At 42.1% G+C, this 15,356-nt stretch overlaps 1 protein-coding gene across 3 annotated transcripts; it reads right to left on the minus strand.

The window, feature by feature from the left end:
* Positions 1-8,322: 8,322 nt before the first annotated feature.
* MRPS33 (mitochondrial ribosomal protein S33) lies at positions 8,323-13,821 on the minus strand. Of its 3 annotated transcripts, none has more exons than XM_054810247.1 (3): positions 13,733-13,821; positions 10,863-11,118; positions 8,323-9,117 (listed from the first exon to the last, which is right to left on the minus strand). In XM_054810247.1, exons 2-3 carry the CDS (start codon positions 11,075-11,077, stop codon positions 9,012-9,014), a joined length of 321 nt encoding a protein of 106 aa, XP_054666222.1. In that variant the 5' UTR covers positions 11,078-11,118; positions 13,733-13,821; the 3' UTR covers positions 8,323-9,011. The 3 variants fall into 3 exon arrangements, with proteins under 3 accessions (XP_054666222.1, XP_054666213.1, XP_054666230.1); XM_054810238.1 differs by having other exon boundaries at positions 13,288-13,740; XM_054810255.1 differs by lacking the exon at positions 13,733-13,821 and adding an exon at positions 11,211-13,415.
* Positions 13,822-15,356: the final 1,535 nt, after the last annotated feature.

The following is a 15,356-nucleotide window of genomic DNA, read 5'->3' on the forward strand; positions in this document are numbered from 1 at the left end:
CTTGAACTTTTTGGTGATTTGAACAATCTCATCCGTATCTTTTTCCAGTTTATGGAGACTTCATAGATCTTTGCCTTTGAGTTAAATACACGAGCAGAAGCGATGAGGATGGGTGGAGACTAGGAGAAAAAAGGAGCTAGGGAAAAAAGAAGAAAATATGAATCTACCACATTCTTTACTCAATTTTCATTCTACCACCAAAATGATCTAACAAGCTTTCTTTTATATAAATAACAACATATTCTGGATTTTCTGATAAAGGTATTGGAAATATTTGCATAGTTTTCATTTGACTGAAGCATAATTTATTTTAGAGTCATTATTTATAAAACCGTTGCTCTTCTCTCCTAAACCACAGCCCAGACCTTCAGAAAGTAAAAAGCAAAAACATTTTCCTTTGGAGGCAATCTATGGGAGGCGGAAAGCAGCAAAGGTGATGGGACTGGGATATGGGAGCAACTTTATATTTAAGTCTGTTCCATACCCTGCCCGTCGTTTGGCATCACAAGAACAAAGTGCTAACCCGTTTCCTTCCTTCCTTCTCCGAGTAGTGACTTCGAGGTCTAGCATATCTCTCTGCTGGCTTCCTGCCTTCACTTTCGTACTAGCATGAGAAGCCGAGAAAACTACATGTTTTATTGAACAGTAGCGGAAACACTGACAGATGTGACATATATGGGACCATCAGGAGAAAGCACGAGCCCTGAAACTGTCTTTAAGAGAACAGAAGTAACAGCCAGTGGAAAAGGAAGGGAGGGATGGGGCAAAGACTAGATGGAGAGAGAAAATAGTGGAAGTAGCCAGGGGAAGGAAGACGCGGCTCTCCTAGGAAATGAGAAGCAGATGAAAATAGGGAAACAAAGGAGCAAGGAGCACTGATTTTCCTGCCTGATGTACTTTACTGAAACTGGGACCAAATCTCACATTTGAGAGAATTAGTCAAGACCCTCCTGTTACTTTAGCATCCCTCGTCATTGCTTTAACATGTTCAGATATCTGATTTCCGAGTCCTTTGTGTTGGATAGCGATAAGCTGATCAGCTTTAAGAATTAAATCGGTTTAGATTCCTAGCATTATTATTCCAGTGTGAACAATCGCATTTCATAACTCAAAACCATCCCATTCTGGCACAAAAAGCTGCTAACACGATTGAGTGAGTTACAAGAAAAGGCAGGAAAGGATTCCACGTCAAACACATTATTTTGCTGTTCAGAAAATGACTGTTAAATTATGTTCCAGTCTTAGGATTTTTCTTCAAAATATCCAGGCTAGCCGAGCTTCGCCTGGCCTGAATACCTGCTGTAATTTGATTCTCCAGCACTTTACAGACAGGTTGTTAACTCTCTACATCTCTGATCTAATAAGAGTTTAGTTAGTAACTGCACCTTTCAGTTTCTAGCCTCTTCACTGAGCAAAAAAAGTCCATTACGGTTGGTATTGGCCTGCAGTAAGGAAACTTTAAGAGTCCAAAAAGACTAAATCAATAACATGAATCAAATAGAGAAACAGCAGCTTTGACACGGGACAGAGAGAACACGGTGACCGATCGTGGTTTTTCAGGGAAATACCCCACATTGCTGGGGTTTTAAGAGTTATTGTTCTTTGGTGATAGGTCAAATAGGATGGATAACCCTTTTAAATGAATGCTTAGATTGCAATATACATATGTATTTAAACGTAAGTGTCTTTTGCTGACAGAGTCAGTATCGCAGTTCATCATCCATCCTTGTCTTTTAATCCTCGCTACCACTGAGACAACGCAAGCCTCACAGACATTTAGTCTCTCCTACGAAGGCAAGCCGCCTGCCAAGCATGTGGGAATGGGATGGTTTCCAAACCACACTGCTACGTTCTCATCGGTCCTGCAAGCACACGCTTGGCCAAAGGTAAAATTTCTGGTGCAGTGGTCGATGGCCTCTCAATGTTTTTGATGCTGTGGATTGCTTGAAGCTTGCAGTTATGCTGCAGGCCCTCAGACATGGTTATTCCTTTTCACTATGATATGACTTCTCTCTCCAGAAGACACATTTGTTTTGGTAAACGAACACAATTTCTGTTACCCTCCTCTGGGGGGGAATTCTGCAAGGCTGCAGCTTAGATCTTCGTTTTATTTTATTTTTAAGTGGTTTGCATGCCTAGTCAATACCCCACTATCTGTCCTCAGAGGGCATTAATGTTTATTAATAAACTTGATGATACTATCAAACAACTCGAGTTTGAAGACACAGAGACACATCACACTGTTGGCTGTATTGGTGCTGGGCATCAGAGCAGTATTTTGGCAAACATCACAGCATATAAGCAGAATGACTAAGTGCAAAAGCAGAAAAATAAAGAAGCTGCAGTGTTACTTTCTAGTTGTCAGTAACAACTCTGACATTCCCTAGCCGAATTAATACTTTTTGTTCATTCAAAAAGCATTTGCAAAGTTTAGAGCCTGTGAACAACGCTTACCTGTGTGTCAGTTGCACCAAAACAGACCCAGGACAGATAGCCAAGAAATAACACGTGCTGCCTCACACGCAGCCTGCTATCAATCCCCTCCCGTCTGCTCATGCAGGAAACGTCGTCTGTCTAGGTGGCATCTGCACTGCCTCATTCACGGGCTGCTCTCTGACATGAGTGTGCCAGTTCAGACAAGACAGCTGAACACCGCTTCAGGTTGGAGCCTTCGTGTAGGTGCTCCAATACCTACAAACTGAACATAAGTAACATCAGTTGAAGCGCAGCCATCTCTTTTTTTACTTAAATAAAAAGCCAGCATAAACTCTGACATCTCAGAAATAATTTTAAAAATACCCAAAATATATAATAAGCATCTCTGTAAACTAGGCAGCTCAATACCAAATGCAATACCCTCACACCTTCCAGATGATCTCTGTCATTGCCTGCTGCTCCCCCAGAAACATTCGGAGCAGCAGTTTGATGCTGCCTGTCACACACAGCCTCCTTCGCAAGCAAGTATAGAAATTAGAGATGGATAAGGTGCTACATTTCTAAATATTATTCTGACCAACACCGAATATCACTGGGGAAGGAGCTATTGCATGCATAGGCGTGACAGAGTCTCTGGAGAGGTATCGTTTCGTCAGTCCTGTCCTGAAGAGACCGCTACTGTCCAAAGGCTAGAGGGGACTACAACCCCGTGTGCTGGCATAGGATTTACCTAGCCGTTATTCAGAGCTAAGTCTCATGGATACCATTTGGAGATAGTCAATATTCATACAGCTTCTAAAGTTAGACCACTTCTGTAGGTGCTTGAATCTGGAATCCCATTTTAGACATCCGCTTTTGAAAGCCAGGGGCCAAGCAACCCCATTCATTTTTACCCAGGCAAGCCTGCAGTGGAAACTGAGGAATGAGATGCATTTATAATTACACATTTGCAGTGAGACACCATTGCATGTGGCAGTATAGTGGTTTTTTAGACTTTCTGGAGCTCAGGTGGTTTTTGTTCCTAATACCATTAAAAGCCTATTTACTGAAACAGCCCATGAGGCAAACATCAGACTCGCAGAAACAACAACTAAAGTGGGAGAGACCCTCTGAACTCCATGAAATATTTACAAACAGCTTTAGGAGCCCTGGGATGAAGTAAAGTACTTTCAAGCATAGACAGAAAACCTAATGGATATAAAAATCCTTTTTTAGCTCTTGGTGAGATTTGTTTTCACAGACCTAGCTATGATGTGAGAAAATGTATGAGGTCATCCAGTCTGCCTCCTCCTCTTCCAGGAGAGAAGTGGTCCCAGTGCTCTGTTTTAGAACACTTGGCTCAGTCTAGCTCTACCTGACTCAGACAACAGAAGCTGAACCCACTTCTTGGGAGGCTTCTCAATTTTTCTAAATATTTCACTTTGTGGAATTTTCCCCAGTATTCTACCCAGAACAATTCAACACAGTATTTATAAAGACACTTTGGTGTCATGATAATTAGCCAGTTGATTTCATATTTATCCCCACAGACAACTCTAAATAATTTCTCAGCCAGCGTGGTGCTTAGAGCCCGCTAATATCTATCTACAGTCACATTCCTCCCCATTTAGACATACTGTTGCTGTGCTCTGCTGTCACTGAACCTTCACGAGCAAATTCTTTCAGATGTTTTCATGTCTGTTCCTTCCTCTCTGTACTCAAGACATTATTATTACACTTGAGGAAAAGGACAAGGAAAGTGAGGACAGTGAAGAGACTAAAATTCTTTCTTCATGCTACCCCAGCTGTGCAGGCACAGAAAGATCCATTCTAAATATCTGGCCCACACGCATCATTTAAGTTTTACCTCTAGGATTTACGATAAGGTTATTGCTTTCATTTCTGCTTCCTCATATATGCCTAATAAGTCCTTTTTAAAGAAAAAAAATATTATTAGAACCCTCGAGTCTTCCATTGTTGTTTGGACAGTTCAGAGCAACAAAGCTGCCCCTAGAAGAGTTTCTGCTCTTGCACATCTCAATATCAAGATAACGAACAGAGAGCGCGTCCCCTTGGAGGATTTTGTTTCCAGGATCTACTCCCAAGGGATCGTACAAGAAGCGTCACAAGCAAACAGCTACAGAGAACTGAGTTTGAAGGAATTGATCTGAGATCCCCATAGCACTTGTTTTCTTTGCATACTATCCTTTGTGCCTTAAAAGAAAAGGAAAAAACCCTACAACCCCCCTCCCCCAACACAGTCTTTCCCTCATCAAAGCAGCCTTTAAGATTCGTAAAGCTTTTCCAAAACACATATACTATGTTGACTGTAGGGGTTTTTTTAAAATGATCCTAAAATGGCCTTCAAACTCAAAATGGTAGAGGAATATGTACACAGATATGTTTAAATTTCAAAAATATTTACAGTTTAAGAAATATATGTGATTTGTTTAATTTCTGACCAAATCAAGATTTTTTTTTCATCATTTGAACTCTCCAACATCTAAAACAGAACAGTGACCACAGTAACTTACCACAGCTTATTTCAAACCTTTTCAAACAATCATCTCTCTGAAATAAAGCTCTGAAATACACAGAGGTACAAGTCCTGCCACTGCCAGACTAAGCTGCTCTTTACACAAGGTTCTCCTGGGGTAAATTCCCATCATAGAAGCAGCTTACCCTCATGACACTATTCGCTAAGTGATCATTATTCTAATTTTACTCTTGAGGAAATGCAGGCAAGTAAGACAAAGCATTTGTCTAAAACCATAGAGTAACTCAGGTGCATTTTGCTGACCCATGTAAACTCAGTGCATTGCTGTAATAAACAGAACAAACTCTTTCCACCCTAGGAGAAAATTTTTTTTCAAGTTAATGCTTTCCCAGGCAAAACACATGTATCTATACTTTAACATTTGCCAGAAAGCAAGACTGCTGCTTTTTTTTTTTTCCTTCCACCATTACAAAGTACAGTTATATGCAAGAGAACTTCGGCCTTCTGCAGGACTTCCAACACTAAGAGGTTCTAGCAATACCCGTATAGAATCTATAAAATATACAACTGGGTCAGCCTGTTTACAAAATAACTTGTGATTATCAAGGCAGTACTCAGCAGCTACGACTATATTATACCAGAATATAATTAAAGACAGACATAGTTAAAGCACTGTAAAATACGGAAGCAGTGGCAATTAATAAAGCTTTTCAGGACTGGGAAGAGTTTAGGGTTTTGCCTCTCAGTTAGTCCCTCGGAGATCAGCTAACCGGATTTATTCCAATCAAGAATTAAAACACCCATCTAAACATCTGCTGAGGACAGTCAGCTTGCACCCTCAGTAAAAGACTGAACTTTGTAACAAAACACAGCAGAGCTTGAATGGTGAAATGAATCATTGTGAGGGGAAAGCCCGCAATAAAAATCTAATTGAACTGGATCATTTGTAGATAAAATGGATGCGCCACTACACTGATAGCTGCAGAAAGCATGTGTTCCCATCCTTACCCCTCACAATGTGGCTGAGCCTCTCCTTACCCTCCTAAATGCACATACTGTGTTAATACCTGGCATGATGCGTTCAGGATTGACTTCCAATTCATCTAGACCCCGTGATTCACAAAAAAATAGTCATCTTCAGGCAATATCTATTCCTAAATGATAGAGTATGGCATAGAAGGGAGGTAGGAAAGTGCCTATTTCTATCCCAGCTGTGGACTGGAAAAAGCTGTATTTTCTGGAACAAAATAGTTACACTAACACTCCCAGCAAGCAATGGATTATCCTAATAGCAGGATAAACTCCAAAAATGGCTGAATCATCATTATCTTATGGTGAAGTCTCAGGGAAAGGGAAAACAGCCATTTTTGAGAAGACCTAGTTCTAGCAAATGAGTACTACAGAAGAAAGTGAAGAAAAATTAGGCAGATGAACCTTTCTTGTACTTATACTGCTCTTTAAAAGTTGTAGTTTTTCACTCCATCCATTTCGCTTTTGTAAACGCTGCAGAGAAGATGAAAATCAACAATTCAGTCCATTTGTTTCACATCTGCTTACTTCACAGGCGCTTCCATCGGTTTCTCTCCCTTTTTGGATACGCTGCTGTAAGTATCTTCCCCAAGTACGTTCCCAGGACGATGCTTTGATTCTAGAGCAGGTTTGCTCTGGGCAGGTTGCAGACAAAGGGGATCATTATAGGTGACTAGCCAAACAAGCCTTTCACTTTACTGTTCATGACAAGAACCTCTCAATATCCATAAACAACTAGGTGGCTTAGAGCAGAAAAGAAAGAACAGATCCAATCCCCAAGCCTAATTATCCGATATTACACCGCCGAGCCTGTGTCTAGCAAGGTGACACACTGAAATACAGAATACCTGTAGCCTTCATTGCCCTCAGTAGGCTCTGAAGATACTCAGTCATTAAGTAGGTCAAATGTGGATTCAGAAACATAACCATGGCCAATCATGCTCTGTAAGCATGTATATATCATTATACGTATACTCATAACCAGGTCTCCACACACACACAAAGTTTTTTACTGGAGCAGGACAATAATTCACTTTTTGATGCGTGCACACTTTCTCTCTCTTGCATGTTTATACTGTCAAAGCTTTAAGTGTTTCACAGGAATAACAAAAGATGCTGTTGAGTTTTCATCTTAAATTGCAGGGGAAACATTTTTATTGATCTTTGGTTTAATTTTAGAAGACATCAAGCTCTTGCCGACAAAGCTGTTGTAACTACCATCACCAGCTGTCCAAAGCTGCTGCAGTAATTCTGCTGAAGAGGTTCAAAACCGGTCTTTCTCTCCACCAAAGCAAGCAGCTGAGCAACTTCGCCACTCACAGACAAAGCCAGAAACACAGCATCAGGCAGCAGCGACCTTCCCACTCGGGCAATTCCCTCTCCCACCTAGTACCTGACTCTATGCTGCTCTTCTTCCTGAAGAGGAATTCAAGGGAACCAGACTGCTTCCCCTGGCTGCACGCACGTGTCCTAGGAACACAGTACTTCTCAGAGGGTCCATCACAGGCTGTCTGTACTTCAATACCAGGCAAATCACAACCCATAGACAACACATAGAACACTAAAATGCCATAGGCACATTAAAGTTGACCAGAAGTTGTTAGTTACTAAAAGGATTTTAAATCAGAGTAAGAGAGAAACTTACTACTACAGTACAGAGCAGATATGTATTTTACTAACTCCTATTTTGTTGGCTATGGTAAGAACTCGGGTGCTTCTCCCACAACACTGCAGATCTCCTAAAAGTCAGCTTCTCAGAGGTTAGAAAACCAGGTAACACTCAGTAAGGATACTGAACAAGAACTACGCAGCTCACCACAAACATCTTTCATACAATCAGCACTCTTCAATTACTAACCTTGGTGAAGTACAGTTGTTGAGCTGTTACAAATTTCTGTAGATCCATTGATTTCAATTATCAGATGCCTTCAAATACACTTAAAATTTAAACAAGCTTGGTTTAGAAGTGTCAGTAGGTTAGTACTGCTCCGTACTTCAGAATGCCTCTGTAAGCAAAATCAGGCATACCTCAAGCTAACTGTGCCAATACTTTCTGCTCCAGTCACTCTACATTTTTAATAGCTCTCCTTTACTACCTCAGGGATGTTCCTCTAAGCTTACATGGTCTGGATATTAAAAAGATGACGTTTCAGGGCACACACAGGGAAGATGCACACGTGGCCAGGCAGAGCAGCACAGCTGCATTCTGCACGTTCTGTTCCCTGAGAGGGACTGACAGGTAAGAATGGTAGATGCAACGCAACCATTAATATTAGCAACACTGCAGGAGCTTAGCGATAAAACCACATACTGAATACCAGTAAAACTGTTTGGCATCTTATAAAGTACTTCATACATGTCCTCCAGGCAATCAAAATAAATTCAAAATCCTTTTATTACAGTAAACAAATATTGTAGTTCAATTAGAAGGGGGTCTCAAACCAGAAAACAGTTTGAGCCTTTGTATTTCAACCTCTTCTGTTGCAGTATCTAAATATTCTGGGTACAATAAGAGTGCTGTGACTGAGCAAAGGACTATGAAGTATTGTCCAATGCAAAATGCAGAACAATAGACTCTAACAGTAACTTCAAAAAAATTAACACTAAAGCTTCCTGAAGTGAAACTCATTATAATAGGCCAGATGACAAGCAGCAGTAGAAGCAGGAAACCTTCATTTTTTTTGTGGCCACATGCAAAACAGTGTTGATCTTAATCCAAGAAAGTAACACAGACAATGAAAACCAAACAATTTTCCAGATCCAGAAAAACCGAAACACCTGTAGGTGCTTGCAAGAAAAACACTGAGCACTTGGTTTTTTACTATTGTTTTTACTACTTGGGTAAGAGAGGGCTCTGACAAACTAACGTGCTACGGTATATTCAAACTACAGAAATTAAAAAACAAGAAAACCCACAAAGACCCAAGATGGACGCCAGAATTTCACAGTGTGTTTCTTGTGCCCCACACGCAGCTCACATGCCAAGCCCTCTCCAGCTGGGAGCAGAAAGCCTGGGTTACAGCTGCTCTGCAGCATTTCCACAGTAGTTCGTTATATTGTCCAAGTGGCACTATTTCTTCTTGAGAGCTCTCTTTCCTTCCCCCTTCTTTGGTTTTTCCTTCCCACGGAGCTTTTTCAATCGCCTCATCTCCTCCTTAAAGTCCTGATGCTCATCCCTAGATGGGGGAAGAAAGAAAAAAGTTTACTGTATTTCTTGTAATACCTAGGTGTGAAAGGTTCTTTGAATTGTGTGATAATGAAAAAGAAAAAACCCTCAAAACTTTTTTTAACAGTGAAGTCCATACTGAAACTCACTGTAATGTACTCAGTGTTACTGCTAGCAATAATTTCGGACAGAATAACATGAAAGATTTCCTCTGGTACTTTCAGAATTAACAAGGTTACCCTTTTCAGCAACAAATGGTGCGTGCATATATATATATAATTTCCATTGCATTTATTGATCCACTGTGTTTAAATGAGCAGTAAAATATAAAAATCAGCAAGAGACAAGAATGAGAATTTCCTCCTTCTCATCTGGCTCAGCAGTCTGGCAATAGCACATTGTGTTTCTGTGCTAGATACTAAGTTCAGGTCATTAGCTTCTAAGAAAACAGGAGCATGCTGAGCAGTAATTACAGTACATGACACGGCTCTCAGGTGACTTCAAGAATGAGTTATGAAGAAAGCATCAGCTACTGGTAGAATCTTAACAGGAGAATAAAACAGGAAGGAGGATGAAGAGGCTGGCAGAGATAATGAATCCTCAATAATGTTCTAATAAATTCTCTTTAATCTCTGTCCCTGTATTTTTCAGTGTGAAGGTATTTTTCTAAAGTCACAACTGCATCCTAAGTGGTCTAAGATTGCTGCACTGCTATTTTTAAATACAACTTTTCTAAACTCTCAAGCTTTTTGTTTCTTTTTATTATCAGGCCCTTTCAGTCTACGACACTTCATTACATATTTCTGACCAGCAAACCTGATCCTCTAGAAGCTCTCTGTATACAGAGCAGGTAGAGAAGGAACTTGAGATAAGGAGGGGAAGGAGAAGACTAAAGAAAGCTATCATATCATTGAGGCTTTCTGTGTCAACAAACAGCTACTCCAAAGTGTTTGCATGCCCACCTAAATCAAAAGGATTCTGGATGCAATCCTTGATGGCTAGTACTGTGACACTAGCAACAGAAATTAATCTGTTTTGACTTTACAGGGTTAGAAGCCTCACTTTTAAGGCATTTCTTTAGTGCTACCAGACTGAAGTCAGAGGATTGCATGTGACTCCTGCTGATGTTCTTTAGCAGTACAATTTTTCCTACTCGCGACTGTGGAAATTCATTTAGAAATCAGACAACTAGTTTGGATGAATCTGGAATTAACAAGGCTATTTAAACCACATTTGAATTTAATTTAACTTAATTTATTTTGAAGGATTAAAAAACCCCTCCAGCCTAATACAGACTTTCCTTCTCTTCTAAATTTCACTTACTAGCTGTTGAATGATTGAGGAATCTAGTAAGACTGTCTTAGCGCCAATTTTTGTGTTAAGGTAACATCACCTTTTTGTAGCACATTCATTTGCCATATTCAGAACTACAAACCCATCTCTTGTCTATGAGAAAGCTCTCTTCCCTCCCCCATGAAGCCAAAGCAAGAATTGTTTCTTAAATAACTGGTTGCCCATAACTACACCTAAAGTTTTTCTCACAAGAGGTTCTAATTATGGGAAAAGTTACTTAGACAGTAGCCACTTATTTTACTCTCCTTGCCCTCAGTGCAACAATCAAGTGCTTATTTCATATTCTGAACTAAACCTTTTAGTATGTTACTCTTTCCCTTGAGGGAAAAAACTGTAACAAAACACACCCCCACCCCTCTCCCATCTCCAGTTCGGCTTCCATCCCCTAAGCACAGAGATTACCTGTAGAGACCAAAGTAACGGAGTTTCTTCATGAGGGCGTAGTAGGTGTTGTGAGGAGGGTACCAGCTGTAGACCTCCTTCTTCTTGGCCAAAGGCTGCTCACTGAATAACTTCACTACTTTCATAGATTTTGAGTCCGTTGGCCTGACAACTTCTCCGAATATCTGAGCACTCAGCCGGGCCATTCGAAGGGCGTAACTTGAAACATTGGACATCTCCCAAGGAAGAGCAGGCACACATAGACAGATGGACTTTCCTGCAAAAGGAAACACAGACAGAAGAGCCACAGCTCTAAGAGGACCGAGCATTGCAAGCTATCCTAGAATTAAGGCAAGCAAAACAACTCACCATACACTGATCACACGTTTGAAGTCATGCAGTCCTTGCATGAAATCAATCTAATTCTTAGTACATAATCCTGCACATAAAGAATGTCTACACTACTTCACGTACAATTAGCAGCCTAACTAGGACACTACAGACAGCAATACAGACTATAAAAGTACCTACACTGAACCACAATTTACCATGGCTAGTTTATTAGCAGCTCCCACGCAGCTTGCTTAAAGCTACCTTTAAACTCCAGTCACAGAAACAATTACATTGTAAACTCTGCCAAAAATGCTGTCCACTGTGGTGCGTCTGACTTCCACACAAGCACTAGGTGAGACAGCACTTAAAACATACTGAGGAAGCAACTTGGAAGTTTTTCTCATGAAAATTTCTCACCCTATTTAAAACATTGTGTGAACATTATTATAGTCCATCTAGCAAAAATGGCCTATTAACTGTAAAAATAAATAAAATAAATCGTGTTTCTCTGTATGAATCACACAGATCTTTCCCATCACAACTCCTTTCCCTTGATCATTTCCATCAGCTTTTTCTCCATTCTCTTTTCAGTCTCTCCTATCTATTCTTTTTTAAGACACAAATCATTCCCCCATGCTAGATTCTTTTTTCCAAGAAAATCTCACATCAGCAGCTTCCCGTTCTCTTTCAGACATCTCCCACCTAAAGACACCTGTGCAACAAAAATGCTCTGAGGACAAAACCACTGTTATTAGGCCACCAAAGACAACATTCACACCCTCAAAGGAGTGTAGAGAAGGGTATTCTCTCAGCTTTCCTATCCCTTCCCATTTTTTCCTCTTCTTTGCACCTTTACTTTTTCTTTGCAGAATGGGATGTAATGAACAAGAATAAGAGTCCCATGATCCTGTACATGAAGCTGTACATTGTCTGTACTGTGCCTTTTTGAGTAAGTGATGACATAAGCTCCAGAGAAATTGTGGGCTTCGTTCAACTGCACTACACTTACGTTAAAGTTTAAAATTCTTGTTTTAAGTAGTACTGCACAGCTGATTCCAGAAGATGAGCATAAAAAAAATGAAAGAGCATGAAGCAGGGACAAAAGTAATCAGCAGGACAGGGCAGAATCCATTTTTGTATAACAGGCAGCCTGTTGTTTAATAACACAAATCTGAAGCATTCATAACCTCACTTATACACATCTGCTCACTGGAAGACCTGATTTACAACCGCCTACTTTGATTTACTCCTGTTAGCAAAGCACTACAGAGGAAGCAGGAAAAAAAATCAAGCATGAAAATAATACAAGTAATCCAAGTCAAAGAGCATAATGGAAAGAGTAACAAAAGGGAAGGCAAAGTGTCGGAGACCTCAAGTTAAGGCAGCAGTCCTGGTGTGAGAAGATAGAAGCTCTGAAATGATCACAGGGCAGCACTACAACTTTAGCATCTATTACATGGGGGAACAACCACTAAGTCTTGATAAATCATCCATTTCAACACAGTCAGTCCTAATTCCTACATTCAAAGATAAAGCAACAAATTGTCCCCAAAACTCTTCATCACATCACTGTGAATGTATCACCGGACTCAACTCAAACACAAAGCTTGCTTAATCTTCCCCAACTGCAGCCTTAAAATGAAAATACTTTTAACTCCTAAACAATGCAAGCCAGTGGTCTTGAGGGACCTGCTTTTCACTTCAGAATCAATAAAGTAATCTAAATAGCCCAAGCCAAGGCTGGAGACCTCTGTTAATCCTTGCCAGTCTAAGAATGTCTGAGAGATGAGAAAGGCAAAGGCTACAAACTACCAAGTGCCAGAGCTCTCCAAAGCCTATTTTAGGGTGACCTCCACTTCTGTGAGATGCTACCACCACAGTTGTGTTCTTGTCGCTTACAGCGATGGCATTTTCAGGATGACCTACAAGTAATTACCACACCGACACCACCATGCAGTGCTGCTTCTTCACCTGCTCCCCACTCCTCATTGCTACTCAAAGCCTTGCTTCCCTGTCCTAGGCTGGGTTTTTTCTTCCTGATCCACTAGCTCGTCTCAGACCTCTTCCTTCTCACTTGGCATATGCCAGAAGAACTTTCCGTTTCCAGAATTACTTTTGATTTTTCCACGACCACACGGGGAAGAGATGGCTGCCCTGGAGCACCGCCCGGCCAGAGGGACCCTGAGCCAGGCACGGCCCAGCGCAGCCCTCCTGCAAAGCTCCGTCCCCTCCAGCTCCGCGGCCTCGCTTCCCTCCAGAGGGGCCGGCATGGAAACCCACCCGCGGGCTGCAACTGCACTTCGGGGCAACCGCAGCCAACGGCTCCCGGTGACAACGGCCCGCGCTACCCGCCGGGCAGCCCCAGCGGGCCCGAGATCCCGGCCCGGAAGGCGGTACAGACCGAACTCCCACAGGGCGAACGCCCGGAGCCCATTTCCCCCCTTCCGGGGCGCTGCACACAGCCCTAGGCCCCGCTCCCCCCCTCCAAGAACGGCAAGAGCAGGCAGCCGTGCCCCCGGCCACCGCTCACCCCCCACCCGGCCCGACCCCAGGCTGACCCGCGGGCGGAGCGGCGCGGCAGGGCCGGAGGGCGGCGGGGAGGGCGGTCGCGGCTGCGCATGCGCGGTGCCTTCCCCGCCCACGCGTCGCGGCGGGTGACGTCAGGGCCCGTGAGGCGCGGCGTGGGGACCGGCTCTCCCGAGCGGCGCGGAACGGAACGGAACGGAACGGAAAGGAAAGGAACGGAACAGCCCGGCCTGGCCTGGCCCAGCCGGCTCCTCAGTGCCGCCAGGCCCCGCCTGCCCGAGCCGACCTGTCTCCTCTTCCTCCGCAAAGAGAGGCATTTTGTCGGGGTGCTCGGAGGCGAGGCAGGTTCTCTGCCCGCTCTTCGTGGTCATTCACCCTCCCCCCCCCCCTCAGACCTGGACCGAGGTGGGGGCCGGGGGGGCAGGGGGAAACCCCAGAGGCGTGAGGCCGAGCACCAGGCCTCCTACCGCTTCTGCGGCACCACCGGCCCTTCCCCAGCCCACTTCACCTCAGCTTTCACGGTGTTCGGTTTATGCTGATTTTTAATCAGTGCCAGTGGGTGCTAAATCAGGCTCTGTGCAAACATGAGTACATGACAATTATGTGATTACATTTATGAGCCAAACGTGTCATGACATCAAAGAATGAAATGGGGTTTGGCTGGCTGGATCTGTTTTCTACAAGAGTGTGTATTAACTAGCGTTAAATACATTGTTATTCCTTAGTCTTTCCTTGATTAATTTTTCATTCCTTTTTTCCACGCTTCCCTGGGCACCCCAGTCACCTCTCTTGCCCTTTTTGAACATTGGTATGATCTTCTGTAATTTCCTTCGTATTTGAAGATTTATTAAAATTAACATTCCTAAGATTTCTTTTGCCAGTTCTTCAAGGATTGTTATGCAAAAGTTGCCTAGATACCTTAATTTTAAAAAGTTTGGTCTAGTAGATGTTGTTTACCATGTTCATTTCTTACTAATGGACTGAAAAGTGCTGCTTTTTAGAATTTTTTTAGATAGTGAAGTGCCTCTTCTTTAATCTTTTTAAGGAGGGAATAGAAATTTTTACCATTTCTGCCACTTCTGTGCTATTTTACCATCTCTATATAGTGATACACATCGGCATTGCTGCACTCCCCCCTTTACTGTCTGTAGTTGCATCACTCATGCATTTTCTGTAGTCTTTTTTTATACTCCAGAGCATTTTTCCTATATTTTTGCCTTTGTACATTATTCTATACTATGTTTTTAACTTCTGAGTGTTTCATTCATCCTGCTGCTCAGCCAAAATTGTCTATTTTGTTAATTATGTAATCATGACTTGTAGACTATGGAGTAAGATTATAAGAATTCTCATTTGCACTTTTGTCTGTATTTTTGAGTCATATTTTTCTCATAATTTCTCTTGTCTGGACAGAGATAGTCTTCTTGAAATGTGTCTCTGTGTGTAAGAGAGTATTTCCCTGGCTGGGATTGTCCTTTTTCGCTTGTTATAATCAAGTGGTGATTGCTGGCTCCTAAGCAACCACCACCTTTTTGTCCCATGGTTAAATAGTTTAAACATTGTGAGTTTCCAAATATTTAATTGCATATAGATTAGAATACCTTCAGTTACAGAAAAGAAGTTTTAGAAACTCTAGCCATCTCCACCCCTCCTAAA

Source organism: Grus americana, chromosome 1, assembly GCF_028858705.1.
Source record: "Grus americana isolate bGruAme1 chromosome 1, bGruAme1.mat, whole genome shotgun sequence".
Taxonomy (NCBI): domain Eukaryota; kingdom Metazoa; phylum Chordata; class Aves; order Gruiformes; family Gruidae; genus Grus; species Grus americana.